Source organism: Elephas maximus, chromosome 13, assembly GCF_024166365.1.
Source record: "Elephas maximus indicus isolate mEleMax1 chromosome 13, mEleMax1 primary haplotype, whole genome shotgun sequence".
Classification (NCBI taxonomy): domain Eukaryota; kingdom Metazoa; phylum Chordata; class Mammalia; order Proboscidea; family Elephantidae; genus Elephas; species Elephas maximus.
Window position 1 is genome coordinate 75,782,138 of NC_064831.1, and position 13,752 is coordinate 75,795,889.

A 13,752-nucleotide genomic window follows, 5' to 3' on the forward strand; every position below is an offset into this window, starting at 1 on the left:
TTTTCTTTATAAACTATGTTATGCCAGTTGAGCTAGATGTTCCCCGAGACCATGGTCCCCACAGCCCTCAGCCCAGTAATTCGGTCCCTCAGGGAGTTTACATGTGTCTATGGAGCTTCCATGACCTTGTTAGGGCTGTATTTTTAAGCGTAGACGGTTAGGAAAGGCAAAATATCGTGGCCTCTTCCGAGTTTCTGCCTCTAGAATTGCTTTTCCGACGTGCCCAGTTTCCTGCCGGCTCGGGGGAGGGGCACGGAGCCAGGTGCGGGTCCTGCCTGGCTCTAACTATCTGCACCTGGCCTCCCGGGGTGAGCCCACCGCCCATCAGGGAGCCGCTTCAGGACCGAGGGGAGGCCGGAACTTTGGGAGCGCGGGACCACGGGTGCTGGGGCCGGGTTTCCGGGCGCCGCTCTCCCCCGAGCACCGACCGGAAGTGGCGTGTAGGGGCGGAAGGAGTTGCCTTCTGCGAGCAGCTGGTGCTGAGAGAAGCGTGCCTCGGGAAGATGATTCAGGCCATTATGGTTTTCAACAACCACGGGAAGCCGCGGTTGGTCCGCTTCTACCAGCGTTTTGTGAGTGCGGCCCGGCTTCGCCTTCAGTGTCCCCGCGCCCCCTTCCCTCGTTTTGTCCCCACGGCGCCCTCGGGCACCGCTAGCCGGCTCGGTCTCCTGCACCGTGCCTGACCCCCACACTCCTTAACCACCTTCCCCGGACAGAGGCCGGTGCTAGACTGCGTGTCCCACGCCCCGCAGCCCCTGCTTTCTGACTTTTTCTGGGACCCTGGCATTTTTGTGCCATTTCCACTTGGGTCTCAGGGCACCAGGTATAAGCGAGAGTTGATGGTGTGCCTCGTTCGGAACTTGAAACATCGAAGTCTCTTTAATGTCGTTGGTTGTGAACAGTTCCGCTAGGAGGAAGAAACACTCAGCTTAACGTTTTTGCTTTAGCCAGAGGGTTTGGAAAAGTTATTTCTTGAAATCCTTTTGCTTCAATGTTGGGCTCTCCAGGCAGCTAGGTTCCCTTCACTCTGTAGAGTTGAAAGTCAGTTAAGAAGTGCGAAAATGATGAGAAATTATAAGAGCTGCCAAGTAACTAAGGGCTCGATAAATGATCATATGAATTTTCCCAAAACTTTCCTCTAGACAACCACAAGTATCATTTGCCTCCCACCCCCCTCCCATTTTATTTTTTAAGAGCTAGGTTTCAGAATGTTATCTAATGGGGGGGCGGCTGGTGAAACAGAAAACCTGGGTTCAGGCCTCAGCCGTGCATCTGTTGACAAGTTACCTCTTTGAGACTTTATTTCCTCTTTTATCAAATGGTGATGAAACGATTTTACCTTTTTCATAGGACTTTTATTAGCTAGATTAAATTTTATTAAGTAAATTACATCAAGACAAAAATATGAGCATTCACTGAAACTATTCAAGCTGTGTGTGCATTTTTGTGTGCAATTTTTTCCTCATTTTTAAAACACTGTTTTATTAAGCTATGTTCCATGTCATACAGTTTACCTATTTAAAATGTACAAGTTAAATGGTTTTTCGTATATTTACAGAGTTGTGCAGCCATCACCACAGTCAATTCTAGAACATTGTCATCACCCCAAAAGAAACCTGTATTCATTAGCCAGGGGTCATCTCCATTCTCCCCGGCAATCACTAATGTCCTTTGTGTCTCTATAGATTTGCCTGTTCTGGACATTTCACATAAATGGAATCATACAAAGTGTGGTCTTTTGCGACTGGTTTCTTTGACTTAATGATTCACTTCTTTTAGCATAATGATTTCAAGGCTTATCCATGTTGTAGCATGCATCTACTTCATTTCTTTTTTATTGTTGAATAATATTCCATTGTGTGAATATACCACATTTTGCTTATCCGTTCACCAGTCTTTGGCTACTGTGAATAATGCTGCTATGAACATTCACGTACCAGTTTTGTGTGGATGTATGTTTTCATTTCTCTTGGCTATATACCTAGGAAGGAGCCCTGGTGGCACAGTGGTTAAGCACTCAGCTACTAACTGAAAGGTTGGTGGTTTGAACCCACCAGCTGCACCACAAGAGAAAGATGCGGCAGTCTGCTTCCATAAAGATTAGAGTCTTGGAAACCCTATGGGACAGTTTTGCTCTGTCCCTGTGGGGTTGCCATGAGTTGGAATCAACTCAGTGGCAACAGGCTTGGTTTTGGTTATATACCTAGGAGTAGAATTGCTGGGTCATATGGTAATTCTACATTCAACTTTTTGAGGAACTGTCAAACTGTTTTCCAAAGCAGCTGCAGGATTTTACATGCCCATTTGCAATGTAGAAGTGTTCCAATTTCTCTACACCCTCACCAGCACTTTTATTATCTTTTTTATTACACCCACTCCTCACTTATCTACACGGCTAGGTTCCAAAACCAGATCCTTATGTGAAAATTGGCATTATGGAAATGGAGGATGACCACATCAGGTCCCAAAAATGGAGGGTGACTGTATCATTACCAACCGAAAAACCAAACCCATTGCCATCAAGTTGATTCCAACTCATAGCGACCCCATAGGACAGAGTAGCACTGCCCCCATAGGATTTCCAAGGAGTGGCTGCTAGATTTGAACTGCCGATGTTTTGGTTGGCAGCCAAGCTCTTAATAACCACTGTGCCACCAGGGCTCTCCATCATTATGTAACTGCCACACTGCTTCGTTACATAACTGCCAAACCACTGAGAATCATGGACCAGCCAAGTTGACGCATAACCTTAACCATCACAGCAAACATTACTCTCGCCTCGCACTTTGGCATTTGTAACTGCCAGATGTACGTTGTTAATGAGCAAAATAATCAGTAGATTTTTTACTGCTATCATAAATGTGAAATGTAGGATAACGAGATAGTAAGCGAGGAGTAGGTGTATAGCCTTCCTAGTGGGTGTGATTTGGGTGCATTTCCCTAATGACAAAGGAAGGAATCCTGATGGCGCAGTGGTTAAGTACTCTGCTGCCAACAGAAAGGTCAGCAATTTGAACCCACCAGCTGCTCGGCGGAAGAAAAGACCTGGCAGTCTTCTCCCGTAAAGATTACAGCCTAAGAAACTCTGTGGGGCAGTTCTCTGTCTTACAGGATTGCTGTGAGTTGGAATCGACTCGATGGGGAACACAACAACAATGACAGAGGAGGGATTTCTGGGTATTGCATATGGTTAAGTGCTGGACTGTTAGCCAGAAGGCTGGCGGTTTGAATCCACCCAGAGGCTCCTCAGAAGACAGGTTTGGCAATCTGCTTCTGAAAGGTCACAGCTTTGAAAACCCTATTGGTGCAGTTTTACTCTGCATACATGGGGTTGCCATGAGTCGGGATCGACTAGACAGTGACTAACAACAAGACTAAGGATGTTGAGCATCTTTTTATATGCTTGTTGTCCATTTGTTTATCTTCTTTGGGAGTCACAGGGTTTTTATAAGAACCAAATGACCAGTAAGTGAAAATTCCCTTGCAGAGTACTAAAAAGTATACCTGCAGAGTACTAAAATATGTGAGGGTTATTAAAATAACTAAGGAATATAAGCAGTTGGTAGTTTCCCATTTCACCGAATGAGAAGTTAGGCAGCCTCACCGTTGCATACCACTTGTCCGCAGACTGCTGCCACTACTTCCTGCAGTCAGATAAAAGGCCTTAGTTCAAAAGATGTTTTTGCCAATTTAAAAAAGTGCTGATGCTTGGCATGTTTTGTATTTCAGAGTACACAGAGTCAGTCCTTTATAGCGTTCTGGTGTCTGTGAGCTTTGTGTGGACACTAGGGAAATAGTAATTTACATGAATTTAGAGTGGCCAGTGATTAGAAAGTTTTTATCCATTCGTTCAGTAAATACCGAGAGCCACTGTATACTCATGTTCAGTTATGAAAATAATTTTTCCTCAATGACAATTTCCCTGTATTTCCCCCTCTCTAGTTCTTTTTAAGTAACTAACCATTTCAGATGTAAATTTGGTGCTGTAAGAAGGATGGGATTGAATTGAATTGCTTGAATCTATTTACTGACTCTTCTGGCAAATCTAATTTGAAGGTTTTCTTAAGCTTTGCTACTCAAAGTGTGGTCCGCAGACAACAACATTTGGTTTCACCTGGGAGTTTGTTAGAAGTGCAGTCTCAGACCTTATCCCAGACCTACTAAATCAGAATCTGCGCTTTAACAGGATTCCCAGGGGATTCAATGCACATTAAAGTTTGAGAAGCACAGATCTAGAACTTTTAATTTCTGTCTTAATGACTGTTTTTCTCCTTCCCATCATTCTCTTTACCATACTTACTATGAACCTCAGATAGGAATTAAATATGAGCTATTAAGAAATCCCATCATAGTTGGGCTTTCTCATATATATAGTAAGTGAAAAAGAAATTTGTAGCACTGTAATTGCTGAAAATTCTAATGTGTAAATAGAACTTTTTCCTCTTTTCTCTGTTAATACTTTGTTGGTGAGTAACAGTATCTTATATGTAGTACCTATTTTTTTTTTTTTATATTACTAGTACAAAAGATGGGAATTCCAGTTTTGAAAACATGTACATGATTACACCTTGACTTCCTTAAAGTGTCAGGCCTTTTGGCATGTGTAATTTACCTGGCTTAGATGTTTTCCAGGGGAAGACAGTATTTCAGGGCCAGTTATTCTTTGACCTTGTATAAGAGTTTATTAGTTCTTCTTTCCTTGCTTGTTAGCTATAAAGAAATATCAGCTTACCTATCAGGATGGTAATGGTTAGCGGCCAGAATCTATAGGTAAATATACTGTTTTAATTCATATAGCACAGCCTTGTCATCCATTTTCCCCATATATGCTCTTTATTTTCTCTCCACTTGTCTTTTTTATGTTTTCTGGAAACTGGCACTAAACCTTCAAATCATTCTCAGCTCAGGAGCACTTCTCTCCCTGTCCATCCCCATTGAGGGGATGTAGTTTTTCAGACTTGCCCGCTGATTGACTTCACTTTTTTGTTCCATAGCCAGAAGAAATTCAACAGCAGATTGTTCGAGAGACTTTCCATCTAGTCCTCAAGCGGGATGACAACATCTGTAACTTCTTGGAGGGTGGAAGGTAAGCCATCAGCTTCAGTTTTCTCCCCTTAGGTCCACTTTTGGGTGGCCATCATCATTGCTTCAGGTGTGTACTTGATGCGACTTGTGCTGGTCTTAATATGGTATGCTCAGGGAGAGACCCAATTCCATTTTGGAAGCTGTTACTGCGCTTCAGATATTACTCATTTAGGTGTTTGGTCCCTGGGCAGGGGGAAAGTTGAGGTAAAGGGCCTTTAGGCACCTCTGCCAAACTTGGCTGCTGTTCACCTGGTAGAAATCTCCTGTTTCTGTTGTTTGGCCTGTTTTCTCCCTTTCTGATGAGTTCTTTCTCATTTGTTAGCACAGAGTCTCCTTTTTGTAAGTTTAATTAAGATGAAGGCATTTATTTAAAGGTTTCCCATCTTCCACAGTTTGATTGGTGGCTCTGACTATAAACTAATTTACCGGCACTATGCGACCCTCTACTTCGTATTTTGTGTGGATTCATCAGAGAGTGAACTTGGGATCTTGGACCTCATCCAGGTATGTGTAATTGGCTAACAATGAAAGGAAAGTTTGCACTGGATTTTCGAGTACCCAGCCTTTGGCCCCGATTGTCAGTCTCTTTATTGGTATTGGTAAAAGTTGCCAGATGTCCACCAGGTGGTGCTCTGAGAAAGCTCCTGAGCAACACTCAAAAACTTCGCTTTTGAGTTCATTGGTTTCTACCCAGCTCTCTCACTGCCATTGGTTTTCATGTTTTGGAAGTGTGTTCAGCTATCAAATTAAATGACTTTTAAAAACTTATACTTCATTTTTTCACTTGTAATTCTAGCCTAAAGGGAAGAAACTTGGCAATCTTAATGTAAGTAAACATGATTTCTGTTAGGCTTTTTGAAAATTAGGAATTGCTTACAGAGTCTTCTCATTTCCTTCATGGAACCTGAGATGTGTAGGGACCATAGCTTGGGAACCATAAATCTAGTACAGTTCCATCGTTTTTTGCATGAGATTCCAGAAGGATGTCTTTGAAGTGACTTGAATAAGCCACACAATGGGAGGGAACATTGAATACTCAATTAACAACAATTATGGAAAAGGGAGCTCTCTAGCTACAACATATAAACTTGAAATGCTTACAACTATATTTGTTTTGTTAAGATAAAATTAAAGAAGCTAAATTTAACATACCTAGGGGCAAATAAATGGAAGTTTTGAGTATATATTTTTGTTTCAGATACACTAGAATCTTTTATAAAAACTGATGTTCTGCTCGGACATAGCAACTTTTAAATTTTGTTTATTTTATGTGTGTTTATACCCATTCATATTCAGAAAAGGATTTAAAATTTTCATACATCATACTCAATTATAATACATAAACGAGTAATGAAAACATCTAAGAAAGGTTCATCTCTAATTTAAAAATACTTTCTTAAGACCTGGGTCAGATTGGACATTGAGAGTCAGTGTAGTGTAATAGAATCAAAACCTAGAATCAGAAAACCTGGGTTTGAGTCATGAATCCACCCTCTGAAATTAAAGCCGATAAGGTTATAGAATTCAAATATGACAATGTATTTGTGGTATTGGAAACTATGTTGTTTTTAGGTGCTGTCCATCCACTTCCGACTCATAGCAATACTATCTCCAACGGAACAAAACACTGCCCATTCCTGTGCCATCCTCATAATCGTTGCGATGCTTGAGCCATTGTTGCAGCCACTTTGTTGATCCATCTCGTAGGGTTTTCCTCTTTTTTGCTGGCCCTCTGCTTTACTAAGCATGATATACTTCTCCAGGGACTTGTCCCTCCTGGTAACATGTCCAAAGTATATGAGACGAAGAGCACTCTGGCTGTACTTCTTCCGAGACAGATTTGTTCATTCTTCTGGCAGTCCATGGTATATTCAGTATTCTACACCAACAATGTATTTCAAAGGCATCAATTCTTCTTTGGTCTTCCTTATTCATTATCCAGCTTTTGAATGCATACGAAGCTATTGAAAATACTGTGGCTTGGGCCAGGTACACCTTAGTCCTCAAAATGACATCTTTGCTTTTTAATCCTCTAAAGAGGTCTTTTCCAGCAGATTTGCCTAATGCAATACACCGTTTGATTTCTTGACTGCTGCTTGCATGGGCGTTGATTGTAAATCCAAGTAAAATGAAATCCTTGACATTTTCAATATTTTATCTGTTTGTCATGATGTTGCTTATTGGTCCAGTAGTGAGGATTTTTGTTTTCTTTATGTTGAGGTGTAACCCGTGCCAAAGGCTATCTTCTTTGATTTTCTTGCTGTAAAAATATGCCCGTAATAAAAATATATTTAAAAATAAAGGAAATATGGCTATAACTAAAAATTGGACAGGCCCCTGGGTGGCACAGATGATTTGTACTTGACCAGTAACCAAAAGGTTAGTGGTTCAAACCCACCCAGCAGCACCACGGAAGAAGTAGGCCTGGTGATCTGCTTCCGTAAAGATTATAGTCAAGCAAACCCTATGGGGCAATTCTATTCTGTAACACATAAGTCACGAATCAACAACAATAAATTAGAATACAGCTATTAGAGGAAGATAGACTTCACAGACCTATATTAATTAGAAAAAAGAAAGAAATATAACTATAATTTACTGGACATTTATTAAATATTTAGTGTGCGTTGGATTTGGGGATGCAGATAAATAAAATATGAAGGTAATAGGAACTAAAAGGTTTGATCTTTGAAAAGACAATAAAATCAATAAATAGTTGACCTCATTAATATGAAGAGAATAAAAGAAATAGAAAACATTAGAATGTTTATAGGAGAATGCATACATCGGCTTTGGACATGTCATCAGGAAGGATCGATTGCTAGAAAAGGATATGTTTAGTAGAGAGTCGGAGAAAACAAGGGAGACCTTCAGTGAGATGGATTGGCACAATAGCCACAACAGTGGACTCAGACATGCCAACAATCATGAGGATGGCACAGGATGGGGCAACGTTTCGTCCTGCTGTAAGTAGTCGCCATGAGGTGGAGCTGACTCCCTAGCAGCTGGCAACAATGATAATAATGCATAGTTATATTACCAGTGTATTTGAAATAGTTGACTACAAAAGGTAGATACCCAAAGTAGGTCAACAAAAAACAAGTAATTAGGATGAAATGAGGAAGAAAAAAAAAACACAGCTGACTTCCTAACAGACTCACCAAATCAAAACCAAACCCGTTGCGGTCCAGCCAATTCCGAATCATAGGGACTGTATATGACAGGGTAGAACTGGTCCATAGGGTTTCCAGGGAGTGGCTGATGGATTCGAACTGCCAACATTTTGGTCTTAACCACTGCACCACCAGGGCTGTGGTGGACTCAGAGTAGAATTAAAAAAAAGTGGAAGTATAATAAAGCTTCTATTTACGTAAGTTATTTTTAAAGTTAGAAAGAAAAAATACTACTACTTAAATGTATTCTACGAAGTAAGTTGGTTGTGATCCAAAAGCTGTACAGGAATACTCTAAAGAAAAGGGTACTCAAATGTTGCATTTTAGTGTTGGTGTAAAATTACTAGAAAAAGTCTTAGCCGACAGCCAGTTGACCTGACGGGTCAAGAGACCTGGCTCTTGATTTACATCTTCAGTTAACAAGCAGTATGGCCTGAAGACATTTTAAGTTTTGCTGGCCTCAAGGGTTTTTATTTGTTTGTTCTATATTTTGGTTTTTGTGTCCCTGAGTGGCAACAATGGCTAAGCACTTGACTAGGAACTGAAAGGTTGGTGGTTCAAACTCACCCAGAGGTATTTCGGAAGAAAGGTCTGGTGATCTGCCCCTGAAAGGCCACAGCCTTGAAGACCCGGCGGAGCGCCGTTCTCTGCGCACATGGAGTCGCCACGCGGCGGAATTGACTCCACAGCAACTTTCTCTTGTTTTTAATGTTTTGGCTTTTGTATATTCGTTTGTTTTGATCTGTGAAGATTCTAGATGGTCTTTTTCCTAGCCCTAAAATTCTTTATCAAGAATAGAATTTATCCCAAGAGTGCGAGTCCATTTAACAAAGAAAAATTCTTAGAGTCTATTATAGCAGTAAGAAAAAAATAGTGGAAACTAATATAACTGTATCAGTAGATGCTGAGAGAGTGATCAATGTAAACTCTTGGTATTTTGAACAGATAATAAGTTTATATGGTTCAAAATTCAGAAGGCACACAAAGCATATATGGTGGAAAATAGCCTTTTTCCTCTCTCCCTCAGCCACTTACTTTCCTGGAAGCAACCAATTTTAGTTTTAAAACCAAAAACCATTGTTAGCTCGAGGGAGAAATCGAGAGACATTCATAAAAACAAGGGCGGCTCTTACTATTTAATTTTAATAAACAGTTGCAATAAGTGATAAAGAAATGAGGATGTAACATAGTAAAGGAAAACATAAGTTATCAGTGTTTGTAAGATGACCTGATTATATACCTAGAAAAATCCTTTAAAAAAAATAAATAAAGAGGTAAAATTTATTACAAGTTATGAATGATGAACAAAATGGCAGAATGTGAGATACATTCATCAATACTGAATTTCCTCTTTGTGAAAGCAGCTAGAAATTTTGTAATTAAATCTCATTTGCAGTAGTGACAAAGGATATTTAATGTTTGGAAATCAACTTGCTATAATACTTGACACTGATTCCAATAAAATTATAAAATATTAAAAGAAAAACAAAGGAATACTTGGAACAAATGGAGGTATAAGACTTTCCTTTCTTGACAGTAGTCCCAAAGATAATAATCAGTAAATCAAATGGGAAACCAAGTATAAATTCATCCAGATATCTTACAGAACTTAGTACAGGGAAAATGTATCCATAAAAATTAAGGGCCAAGAATGCAAAAGGGTATTTTGGGGAAAAAAAGGACAATGTAGGGGTTATAATAGTTGCAGATGAAATGATTACCTAGAAAATCCAAAATATCAACTGAAAAACAATTAGAACTAGTAATAGAATTAAGTAAGGTAGTTGAACACAGGTTTAAAATATAAAAACTGATAGCTTTCCCTTAGCAATAATACACTAAAAAATGTAATATTAAAAGGGGCTTATTCAGAGTAGCAAAAAGGCCCTTAAGATACCCAGGAATAAATGTAAAAATGTGCAAGATTTATATGAAGAAAACTTTAAGACACCGCTGAAAATATGAAAAAAGAGCAAAATAAATTAATTAAACATACCCTCTTCCTGTTGAGAGAACTCAAAAATGTCAGTACCCTCCAGTATACCTCAGGGCTTAAGAGCTATGGCTGCTAACCAGAAGGTCAGCAGTTCAAATCCACCAGCTGCTCCTTGGAAACCCTATGGGGCAGTTCTACCCTGTCCTATAGGGACACTATGAGTTGGAATCGACTCAACGGCAACAAGTTCAGTTTTTTGGTTTTTTTTGTTTACTCTCCAGGTAATTAGGGAAAACTCAGTCAAAATCCCAGCAAGATTATTGCAGTTATTTTTAAAAATTATTTTATTGTGAAACGTATACACAGAAAAATATCCAAGATAATGTGTACACAGTTTCAAGGATGCTAGTATAATGAACACCCATGTACCTATCATTTGGGTTAAGAAACAGAACATTACTAGTACCTTAGAAGCCCCTGTATACTTCTCCTCAGTTCCATCTTGCTCTCTTAATTCATCCCTTCTCCGACTTTTGGGTCGATTATTCCTTTGCTTTTCTTTACTTTTACCACATGTATATCCCTGAATGATATTTTGCTTAGTTTCAAAAAACTGAATTATAGGCACAAACTCAGCTGTGTTAGGGCAATATTGTCACTTTTAGATGAAAGCTTTCAAGAGAAGATAAGCTGAACAGAGTCTCTGGGTCACAGGCAGGCTTCAGTGTCTCTCAGAGTTTATGAGACATGTCAAACGCAAAGGTCCTGTGAGTGAGTCCTGGGAAACCTAGAACTTCTCAGAATGAGAGCATCAGGCTCTGGCTGTCTAGCAGGACCACGGACAGTGGAATGGGCTGTTCCACATTTCCTCCCCGTAAGCTCACTTTGACCTACCTCTCTCCTTCAAGAGTAGGTCAAAGCAGAACATTTCAGTGTGGGTAAGATGAGTGTTAGCTGACCCAGGCAGCAGGCCACATACGAGAACAGGTACTGAGTGCTTTGATTGTTTCCATGTTCCGTTTGTTTCTGCTGATAACAGAATTCCTGGGTCAAAGGGAATGAATATGATTATGATGCATGCTTCTAGGTAGGTAAGTCAGAAAGGCTATATTAATTTAATGCCTCTAGCACTATATGAGTTTATTTCCTCCTAGCTCCAACATTGAAATATGTCATTTTAAATTTCTGCTCATTTTAGAGGTAGAACCTGTAAAAAGCTGTTTCTGTCAATTCTGACTTATAACGACCCTATAGGACAGAGTAGAACTGCCCCTATAGAGTTTCCTGGGGGCACCTGGTGGATTTGAACTGCTGACCTTTTGGTTAGCAGCCCTAGTACTTAACCACTACGTCACCAGGGTTTCCTGAGGTAGAACAGTGCTTCAAAAATATCTATATTTTAATTTTTATTAATCACGCCTGTTTACAGTGTGTGGATTTACAATGTTCTTTGTCATGTAAACCTTCTGTAATGCAATTTAACCAATTGTCCGGTGACATTTAGATCCTGATTTATAATATCATATTTCATCTATTCTAAGACACATTTTTTTCATACTTTAACAACTTTAAAATTAGGGTGTGTATTATAATAGATGACATTTTACAGTTATAATTGGCAGCATTTTTTTTCCTTGTTAGCACAATGTCTTGAAATCAGTGAAATAGTAATCATCTGTATATTCTGGAGTTTGTTTTAAAGCTAACTTTTTTTTAATATACACAGCAAAACATATACCAATTCAACAATTTCTGCATGTACAGTTCAGTTACATTGATTACATTCTTCAAGTTGTATAAACGTTCTTAATATTCTTTTCCAAGTTACTCCACCTTCATTAAGGTAAACTCACTGCCTCCGCAGCTTCTCTTCTAACCTTTCCAGTTGTTGTTGTCAATTTAATCCCATACAGATATTTCTTTAAAAGAGCACAATGCTCAAGGCAGACATACTTTACTTACCAAGCTAAACCATTGTTCGGTTTAAAGATGACTTCAGGGAATAGTTTTGGTGTAATGTTTAAAGATTATCTCAGGGCGGTAGTTTCAGGGTTCATCAAGCCCCCATGGCTGCAGAAAATCTATAGTCCATGAGAATTTGACTTCCTGCTCTACACCCCCCCCCCCCCCCCCGCCAACACTTCAGTCAGGATTCTTCTATAGAATCTTTGATCAAAACATTCTGTAATGATATCCGGGCACCATCCAGCTCTTCTGTCACAGCAGAGGAAGCAGTTGTTCACGAAGGCAATTTTTTAGCCACACATTCCAGTTCCTCCTCCTGTTTCTGTTTCTCCTCCTTCGTCTGTTGCTCTAAGTGAGTAGAGACCGATTGTTGTGCCTTGGATGGCCGCTTGCAAACTTTTAAGACCCAGGTGCCCCTCACTGAACTAGGAGGTAGAACTGAAAACAATAATAACCCTATTATCGACTGGGATGTACCGTGAAAACGTACCCCTAAATCTCCAAACTAGGAAAACAAATCCCGTGAGCTGTTTGGTTGTATGTAAACAGGCTCAGCAGCTGCTTTTTGTTGTTGTTGTAAAAATACAACACAGCATTTACCAATTCAACCTTTTTCAGATGTACAGCTTAGCAATATCAAACGATGCTCCCCTTTTCCCCTCCCTCTCACTCCTGGTAATCACTAATAAACTTTGGTTTTTGTACATTTTGTACAAATGATGTATTCTCATCATTTCATGTAAGTGAAATTATACCATACTTGTCATTTTGTGATTGACTTATTTCACTCAGCGTAATGTCTTCATGGTTCATCCATGTTGTAGCACGTATCAAGACTTCATTTCTCTTTATGGCTAAGTAGTATTCAGTTGTATACGTACCACATTTTATTTATTTATTCATCTGTTTATCAACATTTCCTTTGTTTCCACCTTTTGGTTATTGTGAATAGTGTTGCAATGAAAAAACTAACTTATTTTTTAAAACTATTAAATGTAAATAATCCATTTTTACTTCTCTTTGTGAAGAAACCTTAGTGTATAATAAGTTTTAGGATAAAATCCAAACTTCTTATCACAGCCTACAAGGCTCGATATGATCTGTCCATTCCTCTCTCTCCCTGACCTTACCATATATACTCTCGCCTTCATTATACTCTAGTCACAGTCACTCCAGCCTCAAACACAGGTATATTTTTGTCTCAGAGCCTCTGCACTTGTTCTGTTCAGTAGGCTCCTTCACTCTTCAGCTCTTCCAGTGACCGGCTTCTTTTCATCCTTCAGGTCTCAGCTCAAATGTTAATCCTCTGTGAGACTTTTCTGACACCCTATCTAGAGTAAGCCCTATCACATCATCCTGTTTACTTCCTTCAGAGCACTTATGAGAGTGGAAAAAATCTGTTTTATCTGCTTCCTCTGCCATGTAACGGATCGCTTTTATATGGCCTTTCTCACCATGGTCTTGTAACTCCCACCCAAGTGTTTGGGTGGAACTGTACAGATAAAGTAACTGTGGCCCACCAAGGGAATTGGATGTTGTTGTTGTTGTTAGGTGCTGTCAAGTTGGTTCAGACTCATAGTGACCCTGTGTAGC

The 13,752-nt window shown here is 39.7% G+C and overlaps 1 protein-coding gene across 2 annotated transcripts in view; it reads left to right on the plus strand.

The window, feature by feature from the left end:
* The first annotated feature begins 451 nt into the window (after window positions 1-451).
* The window catches only part of AP3S2 (adaptor related protein complex 3 subunit sigma 2), a 53,517-nt gene continuing 40,216 nt past the window's right edge, over window positions 452-13,752 (plus strand). For both annotated transcript variants that reach the window (XM_049905651.1, XM_049905650.1), the window contains exons 1-3: window positions 452-572; window positions 4,995-5,086; window positions 5,478-5,589. In XM_049905651.1, coding sequence (XP_049761608.1) covers window positions 504-572; window positions 4,995-5,086; window positions 5,478-5,589 — 273 coding nt within the window. In that variant the 5' untranslated portion in view covers window positions 452-503. The remainder of the gene's footprint in view (window positions 573-4,994; window positions 5,087-5,477; window positions 5,590-13,752) is intronic.